At 43.2% G+C, this 13,219-nt stretch overlaps 1 protein-coding gene and 1 long non-coding RNA gene across 2 annotated transcripts; both read right to left on the bottom strand.

Annotated features, from left to right (window-relative positions):
- Positions 1 to 1,933: 1,933 nt before the first annotated feature.
- On the bottom strand, positions 1,934 to 6,770 carry LOC134448140 (trichohyalin-like). Its single transcript, XM_063197899.1, has 5 exons — positions 6,580 to 6,770; positions 5,826 to 6,240; positions 4,019 to 4,242; positions 3,016 to 3,169; positions 1,934 to 1,942 (listed from the first exon to the last, which is right to left on the bottom strand). Exons 1-5 carry the CDS (start codon positions 6,768 to 6,770, stop codon positions 1,934 to 1,936), a joined length of 993 nt encoding a protein of 330 aa, XP_063053969.1.
- A 2,416-nt stretch (positions 6,771 to 9,186) lies between these two features.
- LOC134446992 (uncharacterized) lies at positions 9,187 to 11,223 on the bottom strand. Its single transcript, XR_010034552.1, has 4 exons — positions 11,150 to 11,223; positions 10,439 to 10,517; positions 10,161 to 10,249; positions 9,187 to 9,252 (listed from the first exon to the last, which is right to left on the bottom strand). It is a non-coding gene; the product is annotated as an uncharacterized LOC134446992 (long non-coding RNA).
- Positions 11,224 to 13,219: the final 1,996 nt, after the last annotated feature.

Below are 13,219 nucleotides of genomic sequence, written 5' to 3' on the forward strand. Positions count from 1 at the left end.
GCTAATGCATATAGGCTAAACAGGCGCGCAAAAAAGGCGCATTGCATTGCATTGCGCAGCGTCAGTGGGGGAGCAAACAAAGGAAATGTTAAAAAGACATTTGGTTTGAAATAGGCTACTTTGCTTCCAACTCCCGACTGTTCTGAGTGGCTATGCAAAAAGACGCACCGACAGTAGCATGTTGCGAGAGGCGCCCTGTCCTGATCACTTTCCTCGGGGTTTGTTAGACTGCAGAGGAGGTGCGCGTTGCGCCCTCTCGCTAATTGATGAGGTGCCTATTGGAATTACCTACGCCACTGGAACTAGGTTGTGAAACCAACAGTCATCTGTGTGCAAAAGTGCGTCCTGGCAATCAGGGTGAACCGAACCGCATATAGGCCTAGGCTAAACGCGGCTACTGTCAAGGCAGACGGAATGGGTGGAGCGCCTGAACATGTAATGAATTTGTATCACCCGACTAAAAGTTTGTAGAAAGTTGCAACGCATGGGGACGACACGTTGAAGTAGCCCCCTCTGCCTACACTCGGTGGGTATTTCTAGGGTTAGTGCGCTTAGAATTGTGAGTGACTGAAGTGTCTTAGGCACACGAAATGTAGGCTTTCAGTAGGATTTCAGTGTAACATCTTTGCGCAAGAGATGTCCAACTGCATTACAAAAAAAACCTCTCAATGAAGACGCATTGTCTTAGTGTCCATGTCCGTGTTGGACAACAAACACCCTGCTCCCTTGTTTTTGACTGAATTAAGTGTTATTCATTTGATATCATCCAATATTGAGCTGTTGGTCGTGTTAACTTCATTTTGTGACGTCACGTTTCATGAAAAAAAAAAACATTCCCCCCCTCTGGTTTTTTGACAAATCGCACCCTGCCTACCGGTAGTTCAGTTTTTATTAAACGCTGAGCAGACTTGATTACCTGAGGATGGTGTGATGCTCGTCCCGCAGACTCTGTTGCCTCTCCGCCAGCTGCCGCTCCTTCTCCAGCCAGTCATCATGGTCCTCCTCCCACTCCCTCTGGTGGGCCTCCATATCCTGCTGCAGGAGCTCCTTCTGAACCTTAACCCGTTTAGACACAGCATTATCAATTTGTTGTCCTAGTGCATTACTAAAGGCCCTGTGTTATGTCATAATAGAGTAGGACTATGGTAGTTAACCTTTCAATGACTATTACAGCGTGCCTCAGATGGTACAATGTGCATTATGGGGCTACATGATAAGTAATAAAATTGAAATTGATTTTGTGCACTATTTTGAACATTAAGCCCCTTTTTTGAGTCTGCAATGTTTTTAGAATCACCCTAAGATGCATACTTTTGAAAACAAATGTGTAGGTTTAAGATAGATATGGAGATGCCCATAGACGGCCATGCCCTAAAGCCAGCAGCAAACAAAGAGACAGCAGCAAATATATATATTTTTTAAAAACGGTGAGGGGGCCTTAATTTTCAAAATAGAGCACTTATACTTTAATCAGATTACATTACAATACCAGTTAAGTCTTCAGCGACTGCTACAGCGTTCCACTGGATGAGAAGGAAACTGTGAATAGAAGAGTCTTTACAACAAGCTTCAGGCTGAGAGAGATGACTGTAGCGTACGCTTCAGGCTGAGAGAGATGACTGTACTGTAGCGTACGTTTCAGGCTGAGAGAGATGACTGTAGCGTACGTTTCAGGCTGAGAGAGATGACTGTAGCGTACGCTTCAGGCTGAGAGAGATGACTGTACTGTAGCGTACGTTTCAGGCTGAGAGAGATGACTGTACTGTAGCGTACGTTTCAGGCTGAGGGAGATGACTGTACTGTAGCGTACCTTCATCCTCCTGGTCTGGGCCTGGACGTCCTTGCGCTTGCTCTCCAACTCCTGGACCTCGGCCTGCAACTGGAGAAGTCAAGTCAAAGTCAAAGTTAGTAGTTTTCACTGTCAATTCCTTCTTCACATGGTCTAATAAAAAACGCAATGGAAACAATGGAATCAAATTACGTTTCTGACTGCCCCATGTCTAGAAGACACAAAAGCTCCCACACACTGCAGCCTACTGACTGGAAAGGTTATGGGCAGCAAGGTGAAATTGCATGAAGAAGGTCACTTGACCGAAACGTCACAAATGAAGACAAGAATGCTGTAGGTTTTTGATCTCCTAATGCTGGTGACCCAGGGGCTTCTCCTCCAACGCAAGGAGGAGCGCAACGATACTTAAAAAAGTGCTTCATGTGCAGAAAAAGACTAGATAGGAGTCAGGTCATCATAATGGAAATGAAGCAATGACACAGGGTCTTGAGAATTCGTATTCGTTCAGGTCATGGTATCCAAAGCAGATAAGATATAGGCAATTGGAATTTTTTTGGAGAAGAGAAGAAAACTAGTTGCCCACAACTTCACAAAAGCTTACCTTGAGTTGTGAACTGGCCTGAGAAATAGCAGAAAAATAGCCCAAGTCAATGAAACATAACAAAGTAAATGAAAGAGGTAAGTGGACGGAGCCAACGGGAACGAGGACCTAGCTTAAAAAGATACTTTACGATTTCTAGAAATAAGCTCTGTGGCAGGTAGCTGGCAGCCTAGTTCTCACGCAGACCCTTTGTGCATTTCCGCTCAACTAACAACCATCACGTGAGAACCAGCTAAGCTAGCTGGACCCCTAAGATTCAATGATAATTGCTAGCTCTAGACGTAGCATAAACAGACTATGGCAGAATGGCAGAAAGAGTGGAAAGAATGGCTGAAAGAACAGAAGAAAGGTAAAACTCATAGGAAAGGTGTAAAATGAGCTTATTTCCAGAAATGGTACAGTCAACTTCAAAAAGAATGGTCAAAAATTATTTCAATGGTGACCCTGATGAAGGCGTAAGCCGAAACGTTGGTCTTATTAAATGTAACTGCATAAAGTTCTGAGTGTGCAACGACCATTCTTTTTCAAGTTGAGTCTAATTGTCCGCCGTACGCACCTCAAACGGTGTGCGTTTACTGAAACCCGAAGACAGAAATGGTACAGTATCGCTTTAAGTGTAGCCTACCTGCTCTGACTGCTGTTCGATGGATTTCTGCAAAGCCCGCAACTGCGTCTGCTGCTGCTGCAGCTCCACTCTGGTCAGCTCCGCCCTCTCCCGGCGTAGCTCCGCCTTCTCAGCAAGCCTAGTTTCCCTAAGCTGCAGCCTCTCTTGCTCGCGCCTGGACAGAGAAAGCCATAAAGTTAAATAAAAGGACCAGTTCAGTCAATTTCAATATGCTGTTGTATTGCTCACGCTACCCTTGACTTGTCAGTACCCGGTGATGCCACATTTTTCGGCTCAGCCCTTTCCGAGATATGAGCTATTCTAATGGGGGCAGCGCTTTGTTTACATTAAAAAAAAAACATTTATTTATTCCCAAAAACATCCAAAAGGTTATACAACATCAGCAGACAACTAGCAAACAGTGGTACCTTTTGGGAAAATATTTGGAGTAGGCCTATGTTAAAATAAAAAATGTAAACAAAGCGCTGCCCCCATTAGAATAGCTCAAATCTCGGAAAGGGCTGAGCCAATAAATGTGGCATCACCGGGTACTGACAAGTCAAGGGTAGCGTGAGTAATACAACAGCACAATGAAATGGACTGAACGGCAGACAGGAGAGCCATGTTTAAGTCATTTGTTTCATTTCATACGGGAAACTGGTCTCCTAGTAGAGTAGAGTAGAGTAGAGTAGAGTAGAGTAGAGTGAAATGTATTAATCCCGAAGGAAATTCAGGTGTCTAGGTAGCATGCACACATACAAATGCTACACTATATGCTATACAAAACAAATGCTCTCCTATGGAGACTATAGAGTAGAGATTAGAGTAGATTAGCTAATACAGACCCACGCTCTGGTGGCCGGCGGTAATGCACACCAATCAGTTGCTTGCCAATCACCATTAAACAGAAAGAAGAAGAAGAAGAAGAAGTAGAAGAAGAAGAGGAAGAAGAAGAAGCAGAAGAAGAAGAAACAGAAGCAGAAGAAGAAAAAGAAGAAGAAGAAGAAGAAGAAGAAGCGCCTGCCTGGCCTCCAGCTCCTGCGCGCTGCGTCTCTTGGCCACGTCCCGCTTCTCTGCCTCCAACTTGAATGTCAAGTCCAGCCTCTCGGCCTCCATCTTGTTCACCATGTCCATCCTCTCGGCCTCCAGCGTCTGCACCGCGTGCTGCCGCTCCACATGGATCTTCTCCAGCCGCTCGTCCAGCTCGCGACGCTTCTGCTCCATCAGCTGGCTCTTCTCCAGCTCCACCTACAGTACAAACACATACAGATTAGATTAGATTACGTAGATTAGATTAGATTAGATTCTTTATTGTCCCATAGGGATATTTGGTAACACTTTACTTTACAGATCACTAATAAGGTGGTAATTTCATAGTTATTCCACAGTAATATTATGGTAATAACGTTTGCTTTTAGTAACAACAACAAAATAACCATACGGTTTCCAGTGCAATTATGCCATAATTTCTCAAGGATTCAAGGATTCAAGAATTTATTGTCATTGTCAAAAAGGCAACGAAATTGTGTTTGGGGTACAAATATCAATAATAATAGCAAAAATAACCATACAGTTTCCAGTGGAAGTACGCTGTAGTTTCTAGTTAATAGTATTACCACCTTATTAGCGATCCGTAAAGTAAAGTGTTACCGATATTTCTTTTCACATCAGACTGTTCAGTTCCATCAGGTTAGATCTTTTGTAGTACACATCTCATTACAATACATATAGACACCATTTTCACACAGACACAAAAACATCCTCAGACATCCATATACATTAGGGTGCATCAGATGCCCCCTATGAAAAGATATTGCCTTGGCCCTATAGTAAAAATGTTCTACACCCAGTAAAAACACACTGTGTAAAATATTTAAACATTTGGATGAAGTCTACCGGGACCACCAGCCACATGAAAATAGAAAATAATGGTGATAGTCAGAATCTTGAAATAGAAATGGACAATTCGCTGCATAAAGCTACCCAATAAAAAACATTGCCTCAGCTGTGTGATAAAAATGTTCTATGCACAGTAAAGTCACTCTGTGTAAAATATGTTGAAATTTAGATGAATTCTACTGGGTCCACCAGGCCCATGAAAATACAAAACAATGGTGATAGTGATGGACAACCTGGATTCCAAAGCTGAGGCAATATGTTTTTATTGGGTAGCTTGATGCACCGAAATGTATATTTCTATTCAGGGCTCGACTGGGGGATAAATAGGGCCCGGGCACTTTTGGATTTAAGGGGTCCCCCTCATTATTATTAGTGGCGGAGAACTGACTCAGCGGTGGGTCCCTCACCCTTGTGGGCCCCTATTTTCAGTAATGTAAAAAATAAAAGAAGCCCACGTCTCTGTATTTCCACTCTTAACTCACATTGCATTCAAATTGCACTTTTAGTGACTGTATTTTTAAAAACAATCTCCCAGGACTACGCCCCATACCCCCAACAACATACATTCTCACATCTGGCCAAAAACCCTGATTCAGTTTATACACTAGCAGCACTCCAGGGGGGGGGGGGGGGGGGGTCTAAAACATGCAGTGAAATCAGAGTTATGCACCTGTAGGTCCTACTGTGCACACTAGAGGCTCTTTTCCACTGCCGGTTATCTGGTAGGCCTACAGCGCGACACAGCACGTCTCAGCTACCACTTTTTGCTTTCCGATTGAGCTGTGTCGTGCCTATTTGAAAAGCAAAAAGTGGCGGCTAAGTCACGCTTTGTCGAGCTGTAGACCTACCAGACAACTGCCAGTGAAAAAGAGGCATAGGTGTGTTGTGTGTGAAAGTGCACGTCAGTGTGTGTGTGTGTGTGCGCGTGTGACCTTGCGCCTCTCCTCGTGTATCTTCCGCCACTCGTCCCGCACCTCTTCCTTCCGCCTGGTGTCCCGCTCTTTCTTCTGAGCCATTCTGCCTTTCATTGAGCACGCGTTCGCCTGAAGCTCCTCTCTATCCCGATCCAGCTTCCTCCTCTCGGAGTTCAGGCTTGCCCACTCATCGTCCAGCTCTCGTCTCATCGTGACCTCCTCCCGTCGGGCCTCCTCTCGTTGCTCTTCGAAATCCCGCCACGCCGCGTCCAGCTCTCGCTGTCTCGATTTGGCACCCTCGCGCCTCCTGACCACGATCTCCCTCAGTCGTATCTTCTTCTCCTCCAGCATGTTCTTCGTGATCTGCAGCTCGGTTCTCTGTTCCTCCATGCTCCTCCACTCCACCCGGAGCCTCTGCCACTCCTCCTCGAACCTGAAGTCAAACGTTTATTTATTTATTTATTTATTTGACAAAGGGACAGCATATATTATTAGCATTTAAAACAAAATAAAAGTATACAAGATTATAGCGATACAGCTCAGCTCCAGCTTTTGTCTCTTGACAGAGATATAAAAACAAGTATTGTACACAATTGTAAAATTAAAAAGTCAAAGATATTGCACACATTTTATACAAAAATAAGTTAAGAACAATTGCCAGTACCAACTATGTAGAATTATGTTGACAGTATCAATTATCCAGTAGCCATGATTTTAACTATTTACTAATTGAATGTAATGTTGGTAATTGAATGTAATGTTATATGATAACCTCAGCTCCTTCATCCTGATCTGGTGCTCTCGGTGACGCTCCTCGCCCTCGCGCACCCTCTGGAGCTCCTCTCTGGCCCTCTGCACCTCCTCGCGCTCCCTCTGGAGCTCCTCTCTGGCCCTCTGCACCTCCATGGCTCTCTGCTCCACCTCCCTCTTCTCCTCCTCCATCCTCGTCCTCTGCTCCTCCATCGCGGTCACTGCCTCCGCCAACTCCCTTCTTCGCTTGTGCAGTTCCTGCTTTGTCTCACTCCCCGCTTCCGTTGTCATTGTTATTAAGTGCTGCACGGCTTCCTCTTTGTCTGCATTTGGTGTCTCCGTTGCCGTTTCTGCCCCTGCAACTGATCATGTAGTGATACCTTACATTTTATTCACAATGCGCTTTACATCAACTGAATACCCTGTGTGTTACAGAACAATAGGCACAAAGACAGGACATATATCATGCATTTTAATCTAGCATATTGAAAATAAGTAGAAATAAATAAATAATTAAAAAAATGAATAAAAATAAAGATAAAATTGGTCAGATATTGATTAACTAAATGCAGGGCTGGTCTGGAACGATATCTTAAGCTGGGCATTTTTAGCCAACACCAGTCCACCAGGCATTGAGAGAGGCAATGAAAACGAATGTAATATGAGCTATTCTGACCGCAACAGACTAAGGGACTGTTATTTCCGGGGTCGTCGGAAGATGACCACCTTTGATCGTCAAATTTTGCATGACCCTCCCCTAGCGAGCTTCAAAACTTTGATGACCGTCCCCGCGACGCCGTCCAAAAGTGCATTACCCTCCCCTAGGGAGAATTAAGAAATAGCCTTATTCTACCTTATTTTTTGATTGACTAACGCTGCTTAACGAAAGGGCCGTTTCTGAGGCTATGTTACATCGAAACATAGGCTACAACAAACAAGGTAGGCTACTTTGGAATGCTTTTTGTAATAAATGGGCCAAACATTTTTGGATGACCCTCCCCTAGCGAGCCTAGTGTAAAAAAATTATGATGACCCTCCCAGCAGCAATGAAAAAAATGACACGACCCTCCCCTATTTTCTTCCGGTGACCCCAAAAATAAATAACGAACGGTCCCTAAATGCTTGATATAAATCTGAGTGACTTGGAGAGGTCTGCTGTAGCGGCATGGGGACTAATACCATTGAGGGGAGGTCCAGGCCAAAATCATCAACAGTCCAGTCCACCAGGCAAATGCCCTGTACACCTTATGACCAATCCAGCCATGGCTTAAGGCAGTGGTTCCCAACCTTTTTCTGAAGGGACCCATGTTTTTACTATTGTAAGCTTTGGTGACCCAACCACGCGAGCGCCCGCACGAGAGGGAGTCACAAGATGCCCTCCGTTTCCTGCGAAAACTTATTTTAGTTATTTTATTCCTCAATTCGTCTTTGGTCAAATATAGAATAAATGTTTAATGTAGCACTTACAATTTGTTGCGTCTATGCATTTATTAGTTAAATGCTTTGTCTTTTATTCAACATGGGCTATATATATTTAAAACGAAACCCCTTAAAATCAAGAGGGCTCCGCGACCCCCTGTGGATCTTTGGCGACCCATAAGGGGGGTCCCGACCCATAGGTTGGGAACCACTGCCTTAAAGGACCACTTCAGCCATTTTCAATATGCTGTTGTATTGCTAATGCTACCCTTGATTTGTCAGTACCTGGTGACATCACATTTTTCGGTTCAGCCCTTTCTGAGATATAATATGAGCTATTCTAATGGGGGCAGCGTTTGTTTACATTTTTTTTTTTAAATGAACATAGGCCTACTCCAAATATTTTCCCAAAAGGTACCGCTGTTTGCTAGTTGTCTGCTGATGTTGTATAACCTTTCGGATGTTTTTGGGAATAAATAAAAATTTTAATTTAAATTATTATTATTTTTTTTAATGTAAACAAAGCGCTGCCCCCATTGCAATGACCAAGATCTCGGAAAAGGCTGAAGAAGGAAAAAAAAAAAGTCCAGGGTAGCGTGAGCAATACAACAGCATATTGAAATTGACCGAACTGGTCCTTTAACGCTAAAACCTCCCTTTTCTTCGCTACCTCACCCTTTGCCTTCGGCTCCTTGACTTCAGCAGTGACTTCTCTGCCCATGCCTTCTCCTCTCTCTCGCCCATGCCTTCTCCTCTCTCTCTGCCCATGCCTTCTCCTCTCTCTCGCCAACGATCCTCCTCCTCATCTACTGTAAAGCACAAATGTAGTGTATCTGTTGACTTCTACTGTGTGAATTAGGTATTGATTAACTTAGTTATTGATTTTCTGTGGCCACCGTATCTCACCTTGAGTCTTCAGCTCCTTGGCCTCTTTATATATACATACAGAGTTTTTGCACAAAACATATGTTTGTTGACCATGTTTATTTGTCTGTGTCGATCACACAAATATCAAGTCAAGTCAAGTCAAGTTGGTTTTATTGTCAATTTCTTTACATGCACTGGTCATACAAATAATTTGAAATTACATTTCTTGCTTTCCCATGCAGACATAGACTAATCTAGGTAAGGACATAGACAGTACTCATACATGGACATAAGACAGTATGGACATAGACAAATATGAAGTTGGCTGCTTACCTGAGCAATGTGATGTTGGTTGAAAATACCCGAGTCCCGACTTGGTGTTCATTCTTTTGGGTATCAGGCCTTCCACCTAAGACATTCACAGATGAAAGTAGGCCTACTCCATAACTCTGATATTATGATTAGAGATGCACAGGATCCAAGATCCGGTTCTGGATCCGGCAGGATAGTAGGGTTTTTCACAGGATCTGGGTCCGGCAAGATCTTAAGCAGTGGATCCGGTATCCAGTAGGAACCTAAAAATCAGGATCTGTTTTAACATAGCCTACGCTTTTCAGTCAGTCTTTCACAACCCCAATTGTTGCATGGAGTGAAAGCCCTTTGGAAGCGGCCGTTGAAGGCAGTGTGGCAGTAAGCCAATGAGTCTCAAAAATAGTTTGCGCCAATGTAATAAAAAGGGGCCACGTGTGCGATGTACTTCAACCCTTTCGTAGGCTCCGGTTCCGGATCCGGCAGGATCTTAAGCAGTGGATCCGTTATCCAGCAGGATTCTAAAAATCAGGATCCGGTGCATCTCTAATTATGATAGAGGTCTCACAGGACAAAACTCGACCTTCACCTAATCTAGGGGATAGTCCAGTGTCCTTGACAACAACACAGAGGCTGAAATCTAATTGGCAAAAACTCAAGCATGACATCACACTTTTATCCAAAGTGACACACAGTCATTTACAGGGTATTGGTTAAAGTCCCTGGAGCAATGTGGGGTTAGGTGCCTTACTCAAAGGCACTTCAGTTATGGATGCAGGTGTAGGTAAGGGTGGGATTTGAACCTGCAGCCCTCTGATCTTATGATTGCCTCCCTAACCAATTAGACCACAGCTGCCCCATTAAGCCACGCCGGCCATGCAGTTGTGCAGTAATGCTTCAAATAAATAGGCCATGTGGTAGATGGTTTTGGTATTTACATCAGTAGAGTACCGTAAGTCTTTCTGGGCCTTTCTGAGTCCACTGCTGCATGTTCTAGCCTAGGCCTACCTCATTCATGCTACTCTCCATCCACATCCTATTGGGCATATCCTGCTTCAGCCGTCTTTCAAAATTCCTCAAACTGATTCGGTGTTGTGCTGATGAATGACAAAAATCAGAAATTTATATAAACTGAAAAACATTTTAATTCGGGTGGGCCTAATTCATGGTCTAAACATCAGATCTTCCATTTAAATGCAAATCATCAAGGCAGACTACATTTTGTAGCTAGATATTAATTTTGTTTTATTTGAGAAACATTGCACAAATTGAGAAGACCAGCTTACCATACAGTTTGCATGCAGACAGCATTTTTTGCGTGTCCAAAAACAAATGCTGTTCATTCATCATCACGTGTTGCTGCTGCTGTGGAAGAGTGTGGGATAGTGATGACGGAATCTGACTCGAGATGCAGGCAGCGCGCGCCTACATTCCGACGTGCCCATTTGTTTCGATACGAAAATAATATTTGGTTGCCAATGGTTACACCTTATTTATACGTTTGGCGTGTCCATAAATTGAAAATTGTGAAATTATAGATACATGCAATACAAAATAAATTAAGTTATCAAAGTTGGTAACAAAATGCAACGACCCATAGCTGCAATATAGCCTCATGCGTAACATCATTGGGTTTCCAAAAAAAGGAGGTTAGCGGAGGTTAATTAATTTGTAATTACAGTAGGCTAGGCCTAGTTTCTGTGCGCTAGTGGACGCAGCAGGCCATTTGGATAGCCTACCTGAAAATGTGTTGCAATAGGCCTACGTTATTGAAATATATTAGGACTAGTATAACGATAGTCCTTGATATTTAACATTGCTTTAGTCTTTAAAATAGTAGGACTCGTCTACATATGGCGCAGCTAGGGCCTACAACTTTACATCGACACAACGTGCGCATTTCCCTGCTGCTAATAGTTGCCCATGAGTAGACGGTATGCAGCACGAAACATAACAGAACCGATTAAAACACATCATACAGTATAACATTGTCTTACCATTGTAGATGTAGCCCTACTTAATTTGAAAGCAGGGGGCTGAACCCATACATTGACTTGACGCACAATTTTGGAACACCTGACGCGCGCGCCGCTGCTTTAATGTCTGCATGTCGACATTAGGCTAGTGTTAATCTACCAATATTCGCCCGTCTGTTTTAGAAGTTTCACGTGAATGCCCAAATGACGACAGTGTTACAAATAATTGCCAGGTATAGTAAGCTGGTTGTAGACAATTACAATTCACGTATTTTCACGTATATTATAGGCCTACTGTATGTTGAGAGAGAGAGCGAGAGAGAGAGAGAGAGAGAGAGAGAGAGAGAGAGAGAGAGAGAGAGAGTTCTAAATGCTATGACAGGAGGATTGAGAGTAAATTGTAATATTGTAATATTGTCATGTTACAAAGAGGAAATGCAAACTAACCCAAATCCCAAGCTCCCTAGTTGTTGACATAGGGCGGCCTACTGCAAGCCTGTGTAGCTCCTTGAAGACTATTTCTCAGTAGGGCTACTATTCTTGATGTCCACACAATAACCACAGAGGGCATTTAAAAGATACAATCAATGATTTATTACAGAAAAAAGAGTGATATTAATCAAATTCATATTTATGTTACATTTTGTTTTCTTTCTTTGTTTTTTTTTTTTACATTTCATTTTACATGTAAACAGGAATGAGGACACCATCCAGTACAGATGTATTGGAGTAGCACACACTGGAGTACAATCGATGGTGTGCTGTCTTTGTCTTGTAGCGTCGTTCACTTCATTCACACTCATACTACACAGGATTTGTCTGCACATAGTGTTGTTACAGAGGGGACATCATCACATTATTACCTGCTGAGGCGGAGTCAGCTCTATGTTCCCACAGCCCATTGGACCCACAGCCCACTGGTCCCACAGCTCAATCCTGCTGCTCCATGTTCCCATAGTTTAAAGAAATTATTCAAATTTAGGCCCTAATTTCCACAACTCCATGTTCCCACATTTCCGAGTAAACTAAGAGAACATGCCTTTCTCCCTGCCATGGGACATAGGGCCTAAATTTGAATACATTCTTAGAAATGTGGGAACATGGGCCATACGCTGTGGGACCAATGGGCTGTGGGACCAATGGGCCTAAAACATAATGTTTAAAGTCTTAGTGATGTGGGACCAATGGGCTGTGGGAACATAGACACGCTCCCCACTCATACTACACAGGATTTGTCTGCACATTAGTGTTGTTACAGAAGGGACATCATCACATCATCTGCTGAGGCCTTTGGTGGGTATTAGTAGTGACTGTTTGTGTCACCATCACGGATATTAACTTAATAGGCCATCAAAAAACAATCAACAAACCATACCAGTCTTTTAAAGGACAGCTGTGTGAAATTAAATTAATATTAATACTCCTTTAATGATGAAGCATGTCATTCGTTTTGCACAATGATGTGCTGGCAGTCTTCAGATTATACAGTAGGCCTATATCAACATTGTGTATCATCTTTCTGCATAATTCTCAGGTGGCCTCAAAAGTGAGTTTCTATATCCAGGCAACATGTTTCTGTCCACGTCTTTACTGATGCGATTTGTTGATTGTTGATATGACGGCACATCAGAGGCCACATGAAGCTAACCGCATCAGTAACATTGAAGACACCACAGCCGATATTTGACAACAACAGCGTGTTAGAATCAGAGGTGGTGGGGGGGGGGGGGGGGATCAAAGGAGACCAATCAACACTTCGAAATCAATCTAACCCGTGGAGGTCTCCATATTGCCATAATCATTCAGCACCACACACATTTCACTCAAAACCTGTAGTGAGATTGTTTTCGTTACGCTATTACTAACTTTCATCTCTTCTCCATGTTTGTATAGCAGGCTTGTACGAAATTCCTAATGGAAAGAATTTCAATTCAAAGTAATGCCATAATACGAACACTAGGTGGTGGTGTTCTATGTACTTTCAATGGGTGGTGTAGATTAAATTCGAAGAAATTCAAGGTAATGGCACCACCTAGTGTTCGTATTATGGCATTATTTTGAATTGAAATTCTTTCCATTCGGAATTTCGTA

Source organism: Engraulis encrasicolus, chromosome 4, assembly GCF_034702125.1.
Source record: "Engraulis encrasicolus isolate BLACKSEA-1 chromosome 4, IST_EnEncr_1.0, whole genome shotgun sequence".
In the NCBI taxonomy this organism is placed as follows: Eukaryota; Metazoa; Chordata; class Actinopteri; order Clupeiformes; family Engraulidae; genus Engraulis; species Engraulis encrasicolus.

What these genes read in the sequence shown, in the direction of transcription:
- LOC134448140 (XM_063197899.1), bottom strand. Translation starts at nt 6,770, where the DNA reads ATGGAGGAGCAGAGGACGAGGATGGAGGAGGAGAAGAGGGAGGTGGAG. An exon ending in ATCAGGATGAAGGAGCTGAG is followed by an intron (nt 6,241 to 6,579) that starts GTTATCATATAA and finishes GTTTGACTTCAG; the next exon opens with GTTCGAGGAGGAGTGGCAGA. An exon ending in GCGCAGGAGCTGGAGGCCAG is followed by an intron (nt 3,170 to 4,018) that starts GCAGGCGCTTCT and finishes TTCTCTGTCCAG; the next exon opens with GCGCGAGCAAGAGAGGCTGC.